Source organism: Tetrao urogallus (genome assembly GCF_951394365.1).
Source record: "Tetrao urogallus genome assembly, chromosome: 2".
Lineage (NCBI taxonomy): Eukaryota > Metazoa > Chordata > Aves > Galliformes > Phasianidae > Tetrao > Tetrao urogallus.
The window spans coordinates 595651-617098 of NC_136814.1; the positions used below are offsets into that span (position 1 = coordinate 595651).

Here is a 21448-nt window from a genome sequence, read left to right on the forward strand (position 1 = left end):
TTTCTTTACAGATGAACCATCCGTATCATGATGCTGCAACTAATCAAAAACACACAAGCATGACCAAAGTTGCAATATTTATGCACTTCTTACAAGTATCCATAGAATACCCACACATCTCTTAAATTAATTACTTTTATTTCCATTAACCAAGACAATTTCAAAATTAATACAAAATTAAAAACAAAACAAAACCAATGTGGTTGGCAAGCAGGGAAAAAGGGCTGCACACAATGCATGTTGTTGTTATATGCTCAAAATACTTTTGAAAAAATGTAACAACATTGGCACATAAAACCAGCATTTTCCCTATACAACAAAACCAGCAGCATTTTCCCTCCATTTTTGGTTAGCTGTTCTAAGAAAAATAAGCATACATATACACACTCTTCCAGTGTTCACTACAAGTGTTTAAAGCTGCTTTACTACTCGCAAACAGACACAGCACAATAACAAGGCCTTGTTTATTTAATACAGATTGGAGCACACCTGCAAAGGTTCCTGCCCAAAAATCAAAGCCAGTGAAATCCACAGCTTTGCCTGTTAGTTTTATTGGGCTCTGAATTTGCATTGGACAAAATACAGAAATAAACAGAATTTACTCATTTTAAATTTTAATTAAAAATCTTCCATCTGGAAAGCAGTATTTTCAAGCACTGGTATCCCAGTCTTCTAATGCCCGCTGAAAACCCACAAAACACACAAAAAAGCCTGAATGGAGAGAAGAATGATTACAGTCACGTTCTCCCTCTCCTTGTTCCAGCCTGAACTCTGTGCCCCACTTCCCACTATCTTGCAGACCTAACTCCAAATTCACATTTTGCAGCTCTGGTCCAGAACAAACTTTCCCTGAGTGCTCTTACTATTTGTCTCAAAAAGGTCAGAATATGTTTACTGGAATTCAGCCACTATTACTGCCATCCTCTTTGCTAATACGTGAACTATTTTCTAGGCAAATTAGTTCATTTTGGTAGCCCTGGATTTTACATACACACAGACTTGTATTCTGTTGTTCCAATTACAGAATTTGAAAGTGCCTTCTAAACAGTACTGTTAAGGCAGGTTTCAGAAAAAAAAATTAGACCCGAAACATCTATATGGACAACTCTTCATAATGATGCCTTTCAACTGAAAGATGCCTAATTAATAGTATATCCTCCCAGTAATTTAGTGGTATGGCATTGAGAGTTGGAACAGCTGTGCCTGGGCATTAGAAGGGAACCAAACGCGGTACCATGCAAGAGGAAACAGATATGGTATGGGAGTAAGTGTGAACTTCACTTACAGGTAAATCCAGTGTTTCACATGCAAGATCTGAATCAGTGAGGCACTTAAATGATCTCTTAAGGTCTAGTTTCCATCTGTTAGCCACCTTCACATGAATGTGAGTTCTGTAGACGTATGGAAGGAAGCCTCAGAACTGCATTAAAACTCCGCATTAACTAGTCTAATTCACAGCTATTGTACTGTCACTGACTTCAAATGCAAATCCCTAGAGGACAGGCCTAAAATGTCCTATCAAATACAACATAACATATACATACATTCCACGTGACTTATGTTAACATTGCTGAATGCATTCAGAATTCAGTAGTCTTGCTTTTTCATTTCCAGTATCTCTCATACTGGAAGGCATATTTATGTCTTCCCCTATAGAAAGTTAGTTGAATAAGTTAACCGCGCAGGTTTATAAAATATTTTCTATGCGTCTCAAAACAACAGCCCAAAAAGCAACTAAACTTAAATTTAAGAAATAGTATATTTACAATTAAAATAAGTACAGACCTTATTGGACTTATGTTCATTTATCATACACAATAATGTACAAGGCTTAAAGACATAAGTGATTGCTTATCAAGTCAAGGCTTTTGGAGATGCATATTCTCCATATATCAAGAGTGCCATACAATTTCAGGAAGTAGTAATGTATTCTGGCTACAATTTTTTCATGAGTCTTTATGTTGGACGACCTTGACCAAAACGGGATTTTGACCTGGATTAAGAGCACAGAAAAAACATATGCAGGTTATCATACCTAGAATGCTTTACTTATTACAGAGTCAGCTCTCTGGTTTAGTACCTGTTAGAAACTACTTTCAGGCTAAAGTGTAATCTGAGAAAAAAAGAAAGGAAATCTCACAATTGTATTGAGAAAGCTGCATTTCTGTCAATGTACTTGCAGCCATAAACTGTACATTCATACAAAGGTATGCAATGAATCCAACAATTCAAAGAATTGTTATGTCAAATAACTTTTTATGAAATCATTAATTCTGCAGTAGTAGTCACATGCATGCTTTGAACATCCACAAGATATTTGAAGCACCCAATGTATTCTTAAAAGTTTGTCAGCATCTAGAGACTCACCTGCTGGCCACATAATTTTACAAAGGAAGCTTTCACATCATATATATTTAGCCTGCTAGAAGAGATATTGATGCAAGAAAGTGTATGAAATGAAGCATACTTAAATTAAAACAGTGTCCACCCCCAGCCCTCCCAGAAATTCATATCCTGCTTTTTCATTTTGTCTTACCTGGCATTCTTCTCAGTGCTGATTTGTCGTGCATTGACCTGTGCTGAGGCCTTTATTTGAGCTTCAAGTCTCGAATAAATACCTCCCGCATACTGAAATGCAAAAAAACAAAACAAAACAAAACCCCAAAAAACACAAGTTGTGACATTATTCCAATCTAATTGGTGTCCTTTCATGAAAATAATTAATATTCAGGAGAACCTATAGCATACTTTCTTTTCATTAGCACAACCCAGTACTGAAACATTTTTAAACCATCCTATTTTCCATGTTTAATTTTTAAAGGCAGTGAACTTCAATAATTGTTATTTAACTCCTTTACAAAAAAAAAAAAAAAAAAAAATCATGCTCAGAAGGAAATGAAGATTAAACTCAATTCTTTGTAAGTAATTGAAAGCATGCTGTTTTCACTTGTGTTACACATTTGTTACAAAGGCCTGCTTCAATTCAATAATCACTACATTATGACAGTCTTACTTCTTTGCTGTCTCTTGACTTGATTCGACCAAAGTCTCCCAGTCTGATTTTTATCAAGTGTCCTGTAATCTCAGACATTCTCCTCTGGTCTGCCAGAAAAAAATACTATTTTAGAACAGAGGTTTTTCATACTACTGAGTACAAAGAGATCGATACACAAAACACACTTTAGTTGCATCCTATTTGCAAGAAGTAATTTTTTGTTTCTCAGCTCATATAGAAGTCTTGAACAACAATGTATTCTGATGAATAATCTGGCTTCACAGCATTCTGGGCAGAGAGCAGAATCAGCCTAAGGAATTACACTGAGATAGAAAAAATATACGGAAACAGTTTTAAGGAAAAGACTTTCAAAACAGTAAAAACAGATAGAAATCTCAAAGATATAAAAAGCTGTATGAATTAATATAATTCTGAATATTAGAATTCTGAAGACAGGGAAGAAGATAAAAGTAAATGCATGTATCACTTTTTATACATCCAGGCGATAAATAACACAAGGATGCAAGAAAAAAATCTTTGCTTACTTGTATAATCATCAGAGGACAGAATTAGAATCTCTGCAGGTTATTGCAGACTTTCCAAATACAGAATGTAAATGATGCTAACACAATTTGAATGGAATATTTTTTTCTGTAAACTTGGAATTCCTTCCAAATATTTTCTTAGTCTGAGGGTCCAAAGATGCCCACTTCTATTTCAGCCTGTACGCAAGACTATAATGTAGTTTACAATAGGTTTTCTTTCCACCTTCCTGACACAGGTTTTTGAGTCCTGTAGAATAGATGAGATTGCTAATAAATGCCAATCAAATTCTGAACTAATATTTTCAGGAGCTCCCAGCTACATATACATCTATCTACACAGATATTTTATTTATTTATTTATTGTTATTTTTTTGAAGAATCTGAAATTGCTGTATGGCTTGGATAAAGCCGATTACTAACAAGTAGCTGAAATCTGTTTTCCTACATATGAGCACTACAATTTAGCTTGAGTTTTATCTCAGATAAAATGAAGTTTTTTCTTTATTGTTGTTTTCTTCATTATTTACAATGTTGTGAATTGTTGTATTTTTAAAAAAATAGCCATTTTAAATGTGAAATAATGATTTTCTTTGTATAGCATTAACATAACAGCTAGATCATGCAAGAACAGACCGTCTTCTCTTTGAGCATCTTGGTTGAATCTCAGTGACCTGGAGGCATCCCATTTGTTCTGCTGCACACTTACACTGATTAAAAAAGAAAGATACATGCAGTGTTGTCAGTAACCATTTGCGAGAAAGGATATACTACCACCTGTTATCAAGGACTTTGAAAATTACTTACGTGAACGGAGATGCATCCCGGGAACCTGGCTATAAAACAAATAAAAATATATTAAGTAAGACATGATCTTAAAACATAAAAAAAAACATTCTCACAGCACAGGCTGTGTTCACAGCTCTGGTTTTACCTTGTCAGATGGCTTCTCCTTTTTCTGAATACTAGGTGAAGAAGCCCCTTTCTTTGGGTGTTTATAGAACTTCTTTAGTTTCTCCTTTCTCCCTGCAAATTGAAGAAATATCTGACTGACACAATCACAGATACTCTGAATTTTACAACTACATAGCTACAAAAGGATTTCCCTCCCCTATTCCTTTACAGTAAAAATTAAATGAACAATTTGTTTTTAATTTGTTAGTACTGCAGGCAGGTTAAAACACATGGGTTACTCTTTTCCAGTAGAAGCATACATTAACTCTAATACACATTTAAAATATAAGATGATGACACAACCACACTTTCAATTTTAGATTGTAAATTTAAAATCAAGAGCACATACAACCTACATCTCTGACCACATTGCTTGCATCAACAATCTGAAGGATATCAGATCAAGTAAGTTTAAAGTCAGGCTGCAAAAAAGTTGGCACTTAAAAAAAAAACTAAATTTGCATTAAGATAAAAAAAGAATCCCTTCAAAGTATCAAAAACCAAAGTGCTCGAGTTCAAATGTTACTAGTATGTACAGGAGAGGTGGCCTTTTGCTTCGCACATTCCTAAACTTTCCAGTATAACAAGAAAAGAAACACAGAAATAATTTTAGAATATACAGCTAATTTTCAGTGCAGACAAAATTCCAGCCACGTCTATCAATCATGTAGTCACTACATTTTTTTCTTCCAAAATTTACCTAGGAAAAAACGTCAAGTCCTCTGACAATCTGCCCTACAAAATAAGCCCTGAATCAACTTTGAGGACATCCTGGATGAGAACAGTTGCCACTCTGCTTTTGCCAATGTTTTTGCATGACCCTAAGCAACTGGGTATTAATTTGTAGCTACACAAAGAAAACTGTGGAAATAAAATGGAAATTAAAGAAGTATTTCCTAACATCTAAAGCTTTCTTACAGAAGAAATCTACTACCTTGAGTCTTTATCTTTAAATTCCGTGGAGGACAACTACAATACCTTTGTATTGTTGTACCTGGTTTCCTGCATACTTCTTCTTCATCCCCCACTTCATCCTCAGTGACTTCAGAACCAGTGGTATACTCCTCTTCTTCAGATAACAATGACTGCTGTTTCTAATTGACAGAAGCAGAATGCCACATGTTATGTGAGGCTTGATTCCTACTTAGTAGTTCACTAAATCTGTCCCAAATGAGTTGCCTTCAAATCTTGCTTCACATCTTAGTGAGGTAACTCACTAATGTGTGTGAGAAGCTAAGTCTGAAAACCTAACTTTCTTAACTGTTCTCAAATGTTAAGAAAGTAATTTCAAATCTTTGTGTTTTGGCAAATACCTGTATTTAGATTTCTTCCAGAAAATATAACATCATAGCAGGTTGCCCAGAGAGGCTGTGGTCTCTCCATCTTCAGAGAAACCAAAGATTTGTCTGGATATGAGCAAAGTGTTAAACTTTGAAGTTGAATTTAACTTTAAGAGTGGGAGGAAATATCTGAGATGACTACCAGAGATCCCTTCCAGCCCGTATTATTGTATGAATCCACATTTATCATTCATCATATTGCTGGAAATATTAATTAATATATTAAGAAAAATAAGAAAGTTCAAGTTTCAATAGCGAAACTTTGAGCTAGCCATGTAAATCATAGAACAAACTACAGGGTTTACTGAGGGATGGCTCTCCCAAGATTTGCTCTATATTGCTAACTGTGTGATACTGCTGTCTCAGCAGTAATCAAGTAACACAGAACACACATCTATTTATTCACTATTTCTTAAAACATCTCTGCACATCATAACAAATCACTGACTCCAATACTGCAAGAGATGGCACCACAATGGCAAGAGGTACTAGTATCAGTACAGTATAAGAAATATATTAAGGAATGTGATGTTCACATTGTTTGGAAATAAACACACATTTTTAAGTGATCACGATTGCCTAGTAATGCATGAGAAACAACAAGGGCTGACATGACCTGCAAATTCAAAAAGATTATTGCAGGACAATAGGAACATGAGACTGCAGAACAGATCATCAGGAGTGACAGAAGTAAACTGCTATTTCTCAAGCATTTGCATATCAAAATAGACACGACTCACTATGACCAGTGCTATACGGCTGGAAGAGCAACTACACACCTTCTGTATCTGGCTAGTCATTCAACTCTGATAGAAGATTTTTTGTAACAAAGCAGCATCAAGCTGAAGCATCTCTGACAAGCCATGAGAGAGACAGGCAATCAAAAATCCGTTTTTAAGATCTGCATTACTGTCAGCCTAGTGAACTACGAGGAACACGTGTGCATTGCTGGTCTGTTGTTTGTTGTCATTTGTAAAAGTATTTTAAAGGACATTTTTATTTCTATTCAGACCAAATTAGCACTTCACACACACTTCATAGCTCCTCGTAAGAAAATTTTGCTACAATGCAACCTCCACATTGTAAAAGCAGATGAACTTCTGTCTAAATTACTCAGAAAACAAGACAAAAAAAAGATCAAGGTTAACTAGAGCAAACATGAACAAAACGTTTTACTGACCAGTTGTAAAGTCCAGTTCTTCAGAGAAAGAAACTAGTGAATAAGAGGAAGAAACGGAGAGACATAAAAATTAACAGCAATTATTAGAAGAGAAAAAAGTAAGTGGAATCCTAAAAACAGGAGTGGAATGCTAACATACAACAATCTACACTGGTAACTCCTAGAAGACCTACTCGCATTTTTTACTTACTTTTGATTTTCATGAAATGATAAATTAGGCAAACAGGTTGTGAACAACTAATCAATTAAATGCAGTCAATTTAGAGTCACATTTCCATTTGCTAAACTTTGCATTAAAAATATTTACAGGTCATTGTAACAAAAAGAAATAGTCTAGAGCTGAAAGGACAGTCCTGCGTCACAATGGTATAGAGTTAAGATTTAATAGCTTCCTGCATTTGCTGCTGGAAAGTTAGTTAACTTTGTTAACTGGAAAGTTAGAACACCATATAAAGGTTTCACACTCAGCATCATGCTACAATAAAGACTGCTGAGTTACCAGAAGTTCTACAATGAGTGCAGATCTTCAAAACCTTATCTTGGCATGAAAGGCTTCTTCAACTCAAGAGATATACAATCTACTTAAACTTGGCTTAGAAAACATCTCTATTGATCTGACATCAGCATGACAACAAATGGAATTATATTTCTGGAAGGTAAGATCATTCACATTTTTGAAACAAACAAACAAAAATCTCAGATTACTGCTAGTTTATGAGTTTATAAAAGCCACGTGGACATACTCAGATACCTCTGTAATAAACGAAGGTGGCAAATATTTAAATAACTTCTACCATGTGAGGTATATGACTGGTTCCTCAAATACAATCAGATTATAAAAGGGCTGTTACATAGGATAATTACTTCTGCTTTACAGAAATATTTCTGGTAACGCAGGTGAAGGTTTTGCCTTTTTGCCAAATAGGCATTTTATACGTCCACAAGCCAATGCCACTCTGCAATGCTCAGTACTGCATCTCTTCCTCCTGCAACGTACTTAAAGTTGTCTAATGAATCCTTCAAAGTACTCTTGTAGGATTCTTCATTATCAGTAAAAATGGGAAATAATATCAGCAGTCACTCACAGCATTGATTTCTCCAGTTTTGGGGCCCCACGGTGTATTTGGTTCTACGAGCACATCACATTCAATGCCTTTTTCATCACAGAGCCCAATACCAGAGTCACTTAGGGAAAGATGTGGGACAAAAATAACATTTTTTTTTCCATTTCACAATTTGGAATCAATCTGTTTTTACTCATTATGTACCAAAAGAAAAAAACCTCCAAGTAAGCCGCGTAACATTTTGATAACAATCCATTAAAATGCAAATAAGTAGAGGAATGAATGGTGAAGGAGGGTGAATGTAAAAAGCAACAGCATTTGTTCTTCCTTTTCCAAATAAAGTCACCTTTACCAAGCACCGTGTCACTCATTTAAAAAGAGAGAAACTTACTCAAGTGTACCATGAACACGTTAAGCTTTCAAGACGAAGTTATTTCAGTAACAATACAACACCCTTACCTACTCTCATCCTTAGTAAAAGGAACAACAATAACATCTCTGTGATGGAGCAGGTCATTCAATATTTTAGTGGTCTGAGATGGCAAAGAATCCCCATCTTCATTTCCAGAAGGTAAACTAGTCACGTGATCTCTCACCTTACAGCCCTGCAATATACATACAACATAAAAATGAATAAATGGCTATATTTGGGAATTACAGTAACGAAAATTAAGCTTTCTAGAAACATCTTATCTGAAAACTCAGAAGTTTTCTCATGGTATAAACCATACAGATGATCTTTTGATTCTATAGATGATACCAATTCTGTTCTTGCTGAAGTTAAGAGAAAATTATAGAAGAGATTCTGAGAAGCACTGTACTGTTTAGATAGGGCTAATAATATTTAGAGAACAGTTTCACTACCAATTTTAGCATTAAACATTGTAAAACTGTATGGAGACAGAATAGATGGTAACCCTTGCTTGCACTGATGACTTGCACTATGCACGCTGTTATTGCACTGGAAAATAAAAATGTCTTTCAGACATTACTCTCTTATGTTCTTTAAAAAGTGAACCAGTACTGACGTACCTTTGGGAGGGTAGTAGGATCAAATCGAAGTACTTTTTGGTTGCAACATGGATATACTCCTGTCCCAGTTGACCCCAGAGCACTTGCTACACCTGGATAAAGAACTGGCTGTGGATGGTACTGGCAATGGGAGAATTCAGTACACAGGAAAGACTGAACAAGAGTAAGAAGAGACATAATGAGAAGTGAGATGACCTCAGAAGTCAGTTTGGACCTACATTCTTTGTAGTGTAAACTTTATTGTCATGCACCCAGAAATGCAAAAACTCTATAATCATAGAATGTCTCAGTAGAACCTGAGAAATCAGAGGATATACATTCTAATTTAGTGTCATTTTGCTTTTAGTGGCTAGAACAAAAAGGAAAGAGCTAATGATGGGAAAAAGTAGTATTCTGAAGTAATGAATCAGGATCTATAATTCCCATAAAGTAACCACATCTCCCAGCAATAAAACAAAAATCACTGATCGTTATCTGGTGACAAAATTAGTGAAAGAGAAGGAAGCAATAACAGTTTTAATCTCTGACGCAGTCTCAAAGCTCACCCACAACAAACAAGTTACCAACAAACAAGTGAAAATGGAAAGATACTCACCTGGTTACATCTTGAGCAGGTCAACCAATTGACAGTCCCCCAGAGACGCCAATAAACATCCTGCCAAGATTTCAGTTCTTCGTGAAGGCCAATTAGGTATTCATGGACTTCCCAGGCTTTATCTCTGAAAAAGTACAGTGTCAGGTTGCACGCAGATAATAAAACTGTTTTGATTCAGCCACCAGGAAGGTGGGGTAGAAAAGGTGCAGAACAAAACGCCAACTAGTGAAAATTCTACATAAGAGTTTGGAACAGGAAGGACACACTGTGGGACAATCGTTACATTCAGATTACGACAAAAATGCCTGTGTTCTTTCACAACCTCCTAAGCTTACTAATAACAAGGAATTACAGCTTGTTTCATCTCAAGTGCTACATACAGCAAATCTGTATGCTAAGAGAAATATTGAGCCTTTTAGAAATCAAGAAAACCATAAAACAGAAGAAACTAAATATAGAGAGGAGAATAAGTCAAAACATGCACGTGCAAACAAGCCCAAGGATATTGCAGTTCTCTGCCTTTAAATAATGTTGTGCACTAGAAATGTAGTACTTCCATTCTATTTTAAGACATAGAATACACTTGCATACACAATGTGAGAGGAATCAGTTAAGAATTAAAGTTTGAAAATAGGAGATTTTAAAAAAAAAAAATGCAGCTGAGACTTCCAGACTTAAAAAATAGTGTGTATTATAGACATTGCTCCTTCCCAGTAATACAATGACAAATATAATTTATAATTTAAAAAGAAAAAACAACCAGCACTGGCATGTTATTTTCAGAAAGATCAGATATTGTTTTCGCACAGTTTTAAGTCCTGGCCAGAACCATTTTTTGTTATATATACACTCATCTAACCAAGACTAAGCAAGCAGTACTTCCAGCTGGATGTTATCTCTAGGTACCACTAGAGGACCCATTTTTAAAACCTTAAAGATGGGATTCTGTCTTAGGCTTGAGTTTATCAGTAGTGAGCTTTACTCATCTAAGGGTCAGTAGATGAATTTCTAATAGAAAATAAGTTGCATGTACCACAAGGCAAATAATTAGAATCTAAATAATCCTCTGAGTAACTTTTAAAATGTGTACTGTACCTGTGTGCTAGGAATTGCAGAGTGACTACATAGCATCAACTTAAGCAAAGTACTACAATTTTAACAGTCTAATTACCAAAGATCCTAATATGTGCCAGGGCATAAAGGTCACAAATTTGGTACTATTTGGACTGTTAGGTGGAACTCGAAATTGCTTATGGGAGATAAAACTAAATGAGTATGTTATGTAGAGAGCTGACAGTGAAACATTTTGGTTGTTCAGAAACAAATAGATAGGTTGAGAAAGATCTCCTGCTACTAATTTCCTACTATTTTACTTAAACAGCATATGTGGAGATGGAGGGAAGGAAAACTCTAGCTCATTATGCACTGATCTTCATTAAGAGACTCCAGCTGAAGGCTCAAACAGATGGAGTTAAATAATTGTGCCAAACAATCAAGGCACACTTACAGAACAGGTCCTGGACGCTCCTTTGATAAATGCTGTTTCAACAGGAAAACAATTGGCAACAATTACTTATGGTAGTCTTTTTGCAAGCTGAATATTTGATTGGACAGTAGAAAGCCAGTCTAGAATATAATCTTCAGCATTTCTTTGCTTTCACAGACTGGACTAGATGATCTTAGAGGTCTTTTCCAACCTTAAATATTCTATCCAGCATTCCACAATTAGTCTGTTCTACATGCAACTTTGACTTTCTTTTGTAACACAAATATCTGATCCTAAACATACAGTATTTGGTATAATCACTCAAAATAACACATATATATATTTATAGTCATTTTTTTTTCCCACTACCTTATATGAACATAGACAATATTCCCATGTTGATCTATGTTGATTTTTCCTGGTACACACGGAATTCTTCTTTCAGTTTCTTTAGTTAACAGCTTCTTACATAAACAACATCTATATTTAAAAATAAAATAAAATATTGGCTTAAGAGCAGGACTTCAAATAGCAGGTACTGTTCTTGCAATTGAAATAACAAAAGTAAGACCACACCTGTATAAGGTAGCTGCATTTCCTCGAGAATCTGGATTTATGTAGTCTGGATCAAACAGTCTCTCAATCTTCTTGCAGAAAAGTTTACTATTAGCGACAGCAACACAGATTACTCATTAGAAAAAAAACCTGAAAATTCTTTTATGCAGGGAGACTTACATTCTGATGATTTGCAAAAGTCTTCATGTTTCTTTCAGAATCCAGCTTTTAATGTGGTTTTCCTTTAAAATAATCTGTTTAAATAACTGCTCTGGTCATCTCTTATTTTTATGAAGATATGAGGAAACAGATCCCTTATTTTTTTTCCTTTATTAAGTTTTCTTGTCTTTATTTTTATTTTTATTTTTATTTTTTTTTTCCAATCTAAGCTACCAGCATCTACCCTGAACAGAAGATCTTTACTGTAAAACTACAGTTAACTTCAGTTCTGATAGATGTAAAGTTGAAAGTTGTTACTGATTAAAGTAAGTTTTTACTTCCATTTTGCTTGTCTGTCACTCTGCCCTCCAATAATTGGCCCTTTTCTTGACAGTGACTAGGCCAGAGTCCTTAGCATATGCTTTCTGAAAAGATACTCCATCACAGCTCTTCAAGATTCCAGCCATCCTAAGTTATATTTTCCTCAATAGAGATTGCAGGATGCTGAAACCAAATTACAGAATTGAGGACCATGCCATATGATAAAGGGCTCCTTACCCTAATCCTAGCTTCCATGTGAGAATTCATGAATGATTTATCCATTTCATACTCCTAGTGCAGCCTTTTCTTTTGCTTGTCTCCTACAAAAACTCTTTTCTTTTGCTCAGAATTTTTAATATTAAACTCTGAAGTCCCTTCTTCATATTCTGCGTTAAAGATACACACACACACAGAGATACATACTCTCATATATCACTCCAACTTCACACTGTCATAGATATTCTGGAAAAATGATTCAAAAGTACTATGGCACTTCAGTAGTGTATTTCAGAGCAAAAGGTTACCTTTTAAATTTATCTCTCTTGTCCTTCAGCTCTTCCAGTTCATTGTGAGTAAAGAGATCAGCAATATGTGCAACAAGATTAGCATTGATACAATTCATGTTACAAGGCGTGGCTACAATGGCATTCATATTTTTGTGACAATAATGAATACATTTTTCTACCTAGGAAAAACAGAAATGTTAAAAATAACATATGGAATTCTAAACAAAGATATCTCAACAGAAGTGCACTAATTACTTCAGGTTCTTCTTTCTTTCTTTTTTTTTTTTTATAGCATCTAGTATTTTAAACAACTATTTCAGTTACACCTAAAAAACTGAAAGCAAGTCTCAGATTCACCTTAAAGAGACTATGAATTAACTTGAGTGAGTCAGTTTTTGCATTCTCCTCCTAAAGATTTCTACAGAAATCTCTACAGATGTTTCATTTTCAGTAACAACTTTCACTTGCTTGCAAAGGAGAACCATAGTATGCATTATATATAGTATTGCCTGGATCTCAATTTAAATAGCTAGACTTGCTATGTATTTAATTGTAGGTCACCTTAATGACAGATCCTGACAGAAGTATTAACAAACAAGCCAACAGACAAATTACACAGAGCTGAAGCAGATTGTAAGTTGCAGAAGTGTCTTATTGTAAATCGGATTCTGATGTTGTTTCAATCAGCCATCAAAAGGGAAATCCAGGACTCCACTCCCACATTTGGAAAGTTTGCAGAAGTTATTTCTATGTTCTCACTGAGATTCTGCAAATATTAGATGTTTTAAATGAGAAAGGTGACAAAAATCTCAAAATGCTCTTACTGCATCTCTCATCATCTGTTTATACAACAGCAAGAGCACAGGTACTTGGATTTTACTTGCATCCTTAAGGCACAGAATCCTTCTTTCTTAATACTTACTAATGAATCCATCTTCAAAAACTCAGAAGAAATGAGAATTGATATGACATTTGCTGGTTCTAAAAGGCAACAAACAAAAAAGTTTCCTTTTTTTACATGAATTCTTTTGATGATATCACATCCCTCCCTTGGCATAGCTACAATTTATCTGTGAAGAGTTTTCTACCAATCAACCCATTATTACCTCTTCCAATTTGTAGAATGTTTCCCATCTTATGAAATAAATTTTTGTTTAACATCCAGGTGGCCAGAACACAACTATAACTGCAATTTACTAAGACTGCAAAAAGTGCATCACAAGGATACAGTGACTAAGCAATTAGACAGAAAGATTAACTTCCATCACTAGCCACCATATCCAGGTGAGATTTTGCTCTCTGTAACTGCATTTATTGCGACAATATTCCAGTTTTGTTCATAGTTCTTAAGAAATGTTAATGAAAGGTTTGTATATTAAAAACATGCCCAAAATTAATGCAGGAAAAATTATTCTACTGTTTTACCAGACTGCATTGAAAATTTAAAAAATACTGCAGCTGTACAACTGGGAAGCAGAAGGGAAAAAAAACAAAACCTAAGCAAACAATCATCTCTGTTGTAAGACTCCCACTCTGTTTTTTTTCAGAAGAGGTCTGAAGAGCCTTGATTAAAACCATCAGATCCCACACCACATCAGATCTTTTTCACCACTTCAGCCATCAGGATGTTTCCTCAAAAGTGTCAGCATTAAGGGCTGCTTTTGCAACATTTTTCTAATAACTGAAAAGTTCTGCTTGTTAGAAACAAGAGACTGTGTCTGAACTGCAGCAAAAACATTATGGTCTGCACTAATGGAAGATAAATGATTCTGTAACAAATGCTCTACATATTTTATTTTACCTAAAGCAGGGATTTCATAAGGTTCACCATCTTTGGTGTTTCTTTTAACATATCTTATCAACCAGTCAAAGATGTGAACGTCACAGTGCACTGAAATGTCCACTTCTTCCCAGCGCTGGGCATCCACTGATAGATATTCAGCAAAGTATTTCATTTCGGAAATCAAAAGATCTCGAGGACAAACAAAATCTTCTTTGAGGTTTTTTGCTTCATCACACACGTGTATCACCATATTTGGCCTCAAAAGGAAAGTAAGCCACAAAACAAATTAGGACCGTAAGACACGTAAGGACCAATTAGAAAGCTAAAACTCAAAAGACCTCACTTCCAAATCTGGATCACGCATTGCAATACTGATGTCACTGCTTTTATTAACAGATGGAATACAAATTGCAGTTATTAATTATTAATAGAAAGTACCGTCAGACACTAGGTGAAAAACAGAAACGTGTTCCCTGACATGTGATCCATTTAGCAGAGCCATTTAAAAGTTCAGGATCAGCAGAAAAAAGTTTGAGCTCAGTTCCCCTAATTTGTCTCTAGTTTGTTATAGGATGCTACTTGAATTATATGAAGAGTTTATTTGTTCTCACTTCTTTATTTTAGTGAAAAAATACACAGATAACACTAAAGCTGCTTTATTTTATATTAAAGTGACTATTATGGTAAAAGCTAGAATCAGTCTACGCTGCCTCCAGAAAAAGATGGCCATGCTTATGCATGACTCAAACATCTTACTCTTAAACATCTCATACAGTAAGGAAAATGGCTATTTGAATGGGTAGTAAAATTGTTCATTTGCATTTTTCAGTTACAGTTTTCTTCTCCATCTGTCCCATGAATAGGACAAACCCATGTTCACAGAATGTAACTATTTTCTGAATAAATGCCATTCAGCATCAATCTTTATTTACTGCTTTTTAAAAATCAGGTTGTTTCCTATTCTTACCACTGCAATGATCAATCATTTTCAGGCAAACACTGGGGACAAATTCATAAACAAGTCACCCCCCAGCACATAAGTGCTCAAGACAATCCCTAATGTTTCTGCTGCCAGAGAAAGCTTCAACATTTCTTACAGATCTTTCCAGGATGCTCCTAGTTATTTTCACTGTGATAGTAAAACAGAACTTTAGATAACTTTCTGTCAGCATTATAATCTTCCAAATAACAAATACACAAGGACCTTCTTACCCCTGGCTCTCATCAGTGCTTTCTTCACTCTTATGCACAGGACCTTTGTCAGATTCTGAAGAACAATTCCTTGTGGAGGTTGTGCTGGGCCTTCCTTAAGAGATAGGAGAAAAAGGCTGCATTAGATAAAAAATGCCTGACCTGCTTTTCAATATCTTGGAAATCCAATGTAAGTACAGCTTCCGTTGCAGAGCAATGTTAAGTACAGAGCAATAGATCTGTGCTACCACAGGGGTTACTAGATAATCCAAATCCCTCCTCTGAGCACTGTGAAACAGAAATCTAGATCAGCAGCATTGCTGGGATGCCCAGACACTTGGCTGTGAACTCAGATCAATCCTGTCTCAATGCTTCTTATGCATACTTATTTTTTTTTAAAGCTCTGAAAAAAAGCTGCTTCCAAACAAAAGCATAGAAGTCTCTGTAAATGTGTTTTTGGTAGGTTTCATAAATACGTGGATTAAAGCAACCAACAGGATAAAACAATGCTCATAAAAAGCTGAGCATTAAATCTCTCTCTTCCTAGAACGCCATTATGCAGCTTATAGCTGAGTTCTATTTCAAATGTTTTCCTCACAAACACACTCAGGCAACGTAACAGGTACAAAAAACTGAAGGCTAGCAGGTCTAGTCAATAATAATAAATGAATAAATAATAAATCAAGAGCTAAGATACCCCAGCTTCACACTTTGGATAACTTTTCCTACTGTGATAGCTTAGTTTGGACAGGACCTTAAAGATCATATGGTTCCAGAAGCATCTTCTCCCTCTCAAGTAATAGAGGAGGCCGAACTATTCTGAAGACTAAGATAGCTCTTCTTATCTCATGACTACATTACAACAGCAGAATGATAACACATGATTTCGAAGCTCTATGCAGTTCAGAATGCAACAGTTATACCTTCTGGAAAATTAGGTATCACACCAAATGGAGAACAAAGCTTTCTCCAAAGATATAGCCTACCATCTTGGACAGCCAAGCCTCAGTAAGGCCATAATCAAAGAAAGGTAGTCAATAAAGTGGCAAATTTATAGGACAGACCCTAGGAGAACCTTGGAAAAGTCAGCCACAGCCTTCAGTGTAGCCATTCAACTGCAGGCATGTGACCCATGCTAGCAGAAATACTGCCAAGGTAGAAGTCAGTATTTTGAACACAAGGTAAGATGAATATTTTAAAAGGAAAGGTCTGTGGAAAAAATTACATGGAAGAGTTTTGTCCATAAATATTAAGAAATTATTTCGGACACCGTGAAGTTATCTAATGAAGAAAAGGAAATAATGCTGTCAAGAATATGCAACAGTCAGATTAACTAAATTTCACTATGTGTTTCTACTTTGTTTTTTCTTCCCCATCTTCTCTCAGAGCTTATAGATGGCTCGAAGTTTGAAAGCTACTAACTTAGGCAAGTCTGTCCCATATGTTTACTGCCATTCAGAAGGACTTAGCAGCAATCTGCCTTGTAATTAGCAAGTAGTAAACAATGTTTTATCACTCAAACAAGAACAAAACCCAATTCAAAATGAATTTGGTTTGATTAATTTACTTGCTATTACCCACATCTACAAGCAAATCCAAACAGGTCCAAGATTTTTGTCCATATAAATATGTATATGTGAATACACAAGGAAGTAATTAAATGAAAAAACAATTTGCAAATGGACTTCTCTCAAATCCTTAATTCTGAAATATATGAGTACCCCACAAATATTAAGAAAGTGAATTCACTACAAACCTGTGAGAAAAAAATACCTTAATATTAAGAAGTTATATATAAACAAAAAATAATTTATTCCAGTCACAAAAAATGTGGTAGACAAAGCAATACAGAATCTCTCTCATGCTACTATTATCTTTCGATTAGGAAACTTTAGGGCACTTAACTACATTAATACTTAATAATAACTTAAACAGTTAAAAAGAAAATATGCACTAGATGTCTAAAGAGCTCTATGAGCAGAGTTAACTACCTATTGGGAAGCTAATAATCTTCTAAGCAGCCACCTGTAGGCGCAAGAATTTGTTCCAGGTATTGTGTTTAGCAAGTAAAAAGTTGAAAGCTGATAAAAGCAATCCTGGTCTATGTATTTTATTTATAGTTTTCATATGTCATCTCTATTAGCTATAATAAAAACATTTGTTCTCCAGCGAAGGTCAAACAGCTGCATTTCTTCTGCAAAAAAAAAAAAAAAAAAAAAAGTAACCAGAAACCAATGCTAAAAGACATTATAAGAGAGAGCGTTTTATTTGATACTTCACCAGTTTTTCAGCTTGCAACACAAAAATAGTTGACTCATTACTCCAGCAAAGCAAGTTTCTCCTGCAACACATTTGCCTGGTTCTAGAACATGCTGAAAACATCTAAAACATCTCAGAACACACCGAAATCCAGAGAATAACTATCGTATAGTTAATTACAGTAGAAATACTTAATGAGATATTTCAATAAGTGCATAACTATTATGAATGATATCCTCTTCTGTCAAAATATTACTGAGATACATAATTGACTAAGATACATTGTATGGCACTGCAAAACTATCCAGCATCAAAAAGTAATCAGACTATGTTCTTAACTCCTTCGTGTCCTTCTTGCCGTTAAGTACCATAGCAGGCACTAAAAAGGGCCTTTTGCTGGGAGAGTTTGACCTCAAGGGTCTTTGCAGCTTTTCTACACAAAGCTTTCAAGTTATTTTAATAACACAGCTTACTGTGATCACAAATGTTCGCAGAGTTAACAATGCACCACTGGGGATTCAAAACAAAATAAATCTTCCTTCTACCAAAAATCCTAAATAGAAAGGTTTAGCCAAAGGGTTTGATGGATGGACTGTTCAACGGATGAAGAACTGGCAGCAGTATTGAGTCCAGAGAGTAGTGGTCAATGGCTCAATATCTGGATGGAGATCAGTGATGAGCAGTGGGTCCCACAGGGGTCGGCGATGACCCATAATCTTTAATTTTTCGATCAACGACACTGACAATGGGGTTGAATGCACCCTCAGTCCAGAGAGCCAAAAATATCCTGGGCTGCATCAAAAGCAGCGTGGCGAGCAGGGTGATCCTGCCCCTCTGCTCTGTGCTGGTGAGGCCTCACCTGCAGTACTGAGTCTAGATGTGGAGTCCTCAGTACGAGAGAGACATAGACCTGTTGGACCATGTCCAGGAGGGCCACAAAAACGATCCAAGGGACAGAACAACTCTCCTACAAGGACAGGCTGACAGAGCTGGGGCTGTTCAGCCTGGAGAAGAAAGGCTGCAAGGTGACCTCTCAATATCTAAAGGGGACCCTACAGGAAAGAAGGGGACAGATTCTTCAGCAGGGTCTGTGGTGACAGAAATGGATTCAAGATTAAAGAGGGAAGATTTAGGTTAGATATAAGGAAAAAGTCTTTTACAGTGAAGGTGGTAAGGCACTGGAACATTATTAAAAATACTGTGAGATAACATAATAATATAATATATATAATATGTATATATTGATAGATTAGTATATTGTATTATATATATATATATATACACACACATACACACACACACATATATATATATATATAATAGAATAATAGAGATGGGGTTGATGTCCTGTCCCTAGAGACTTTCAAGGCAAGGATGGATCAGGGACTGGGTAACCTGATCTAGCTGTGCACGTCTCTATTCACTGCGGGGGAGCTGGGCTAGATAACCTTTAAAGGTCCCTTCCAACTCTAAGGATTCCGCGATTCCATCTTTTATGTGCTCCCACAAAAAATACCTTTCAGAAAGGCAAGCTATTGAAAATATCCACTGCCTCAATGTAAACTAACTGAAAGAGACTTTGAGTACACACTATTAATTATGCTTAACTTTTCTCTTTCTAAGACAAAGACTACTCCTGGGTGGACCTACCACTCAAGACAGAAAAGCATGCACACACTGACTATAACCCCAAGCCAATATATTTCAGAACAACTAAAACATACCAGTTATAGTAATGGAATCCTGCCCAATAGCAGTGTCCTGAAACTCTGTCTGTGTGTCGAGCAAGGAGGATTTGATGTACACAGCTAAAGTTTCCACAGGATTCTCACCAACAGCCATCAAGGGATTATACTGGTTGTCAACAGGTGAACTTCCAGTGCTTTTTAGTTCATCAAACCTTTTTGCACACTGTCACAAGATAAAATGATAGGACAACGAAGCAGTAGCTTTTGGTACATTTTTAATAATTCTAAATTGAGGCAGATACTGTATTTTGTATTACCTTGTGCACATGAACAGTTTGGTCATACTCTAACAGAAAAAAAAAATATATATGATGAAGCCTGTTCCAATCTTTATTTTTATAAGGCATACAATTTTAAGCCTAATCTTCAAAAGGGAGATTAAGGGAGTGCTTAAATTCTCTTTTTGAAGCTAGTTGGGTTGTTTTTTTTTTTGTTTTTTTTTTTTTTTTTCTTCATCAAAAGCATTGTGCATCAAAGCATTAATTAAAAGTAGCCATAATTTCTTCATAATTCCTATTATTTTACTTTATGATTTCCATCCAACCAAAGAATGAACAGTCCATATCTTCTAAGACCAAGCAAGAAAGACATCTGCACTCCTTCACAATAAGAACTCTTACCTAGAATTACAATGTCAATGAGAAATTCGTAACCCACAAGCTACAAGTTAGTAGGTACTGCCACCCTTTCCATGAAAATAATCTTAGCCAGGTACATTTAAATACATCATAAGTTTTCACTTGCTATTCCAATTTCAATTCCTACTTTCCAAAAATTTTTATTTTTATTCTGTACCAGCCTTAGTGAAAGAAAATGCAGAATGTACTTCTTAAACTCAGTGTTCTGTACAAACAGATTTTTTCTTCAATCTACTGCTCGAAGTTTTCAGTTCTCCTGATTACAAATTAATTAAAAAAAAACAAAAAAACAAAAACCCACCCTCCCTTAAATTCAATTTTCCTCCCTCCCAAAGAAGCTATCTTCTTCATCATATACTGCTTGAAGTATACAGACTCCTTTATTAGTAAATTCACCTCTTTGGATGTATATCCAGGAACTAGCCTTGCCACGCTGTCCCAGTTGATAGGCTGAGAAACACCAAGTAGGGAACACAGGATCATATCCAAAACCATTTGATTGTTGTCATACGGAAAGTTATTGTTTTCTGAAAAACCACGACTCATCTTTCGCTGCTTATACCTAGAAGAGAAAATGCTATTATCACATCTCATTGCAACGATTGCTAAAGATTAACTTTCAGAAGGTAATGGGAAGTGCAGAAGGTAATGCATGTTACTGTGGGAAACATCACAGTATTACAATCCTCATAGCAGTAACACTTGCCAGCGTTTCTGTCACAGTCTTATCTCTAGATCTGTATCCACAATAGGGAAACAGCAGTCCCCACAGGGCTTGAAAAAAGTTGAAAAAAGGGAGGAAAAGGGAATGAAAGGGAAACAATAACAGCAGTAATGATCCGAGGAGGAAAACAAACTTGGCTTACTAATTATAACAGCAAAAAAAAAAACAACCCAAAAACAAACAAACAAACAAAAACAACAACCAAGTTAATCAGGATTTAAGCTAATAAATCAAATAAATGAGAGAGTTTCTGAAAAGCAAGGTTCTTAGTTTGATCTTCCAGGGAGCAAAGAGAGCTAGTCTGGTGACATCAAGTCACCAGAGCTGTAGTACATCTGAGATTCCCAGTGCACTACACGATGTGATGATGGGGAAT

At 35.6% G+C, this 21448-nt stretch overlaps 1 protein-coding gene across 1 annotated transcript; it reads right to left on the minus strand.

Moving 5' to 3' along the window:
- Positions 1–1956: 1956 nt before the first annotated feature.
- Positions 1957–20894, minus strand: SANBR (SANT and BTB domain regulator of CSR; the record flags this gene model as incomplete). Its single annotated transcript, XM_079532700.1, has 20 exons — positions 1957–1993; positions 2537–2628; positions 3014–3102; positions 4174–4247; positions 4345–4373; positions 4472–4563; positions 5486–5585; positions 7012–7044; positions 8097–8196; positions 8535–8680; positions 9108–9260; positions 9703–9826; positions 11558–11668; positions 11765–11851; positions 12748–12908; positions 13652–13710; positions 14531–14769; positions 15725–15818; positions 19687–19873; positions 20745–20894. The coding sequence occupies 20 exons, from the start codon at positions 20892–20894 to the stop codon at positions 1957–1959; spliced, it is 2157 nt and encodes a 718-aa protein (XP_079388826.1).
- Between the last annotated feature and the right edge of the window lie 554 nt (positions 20895–21448).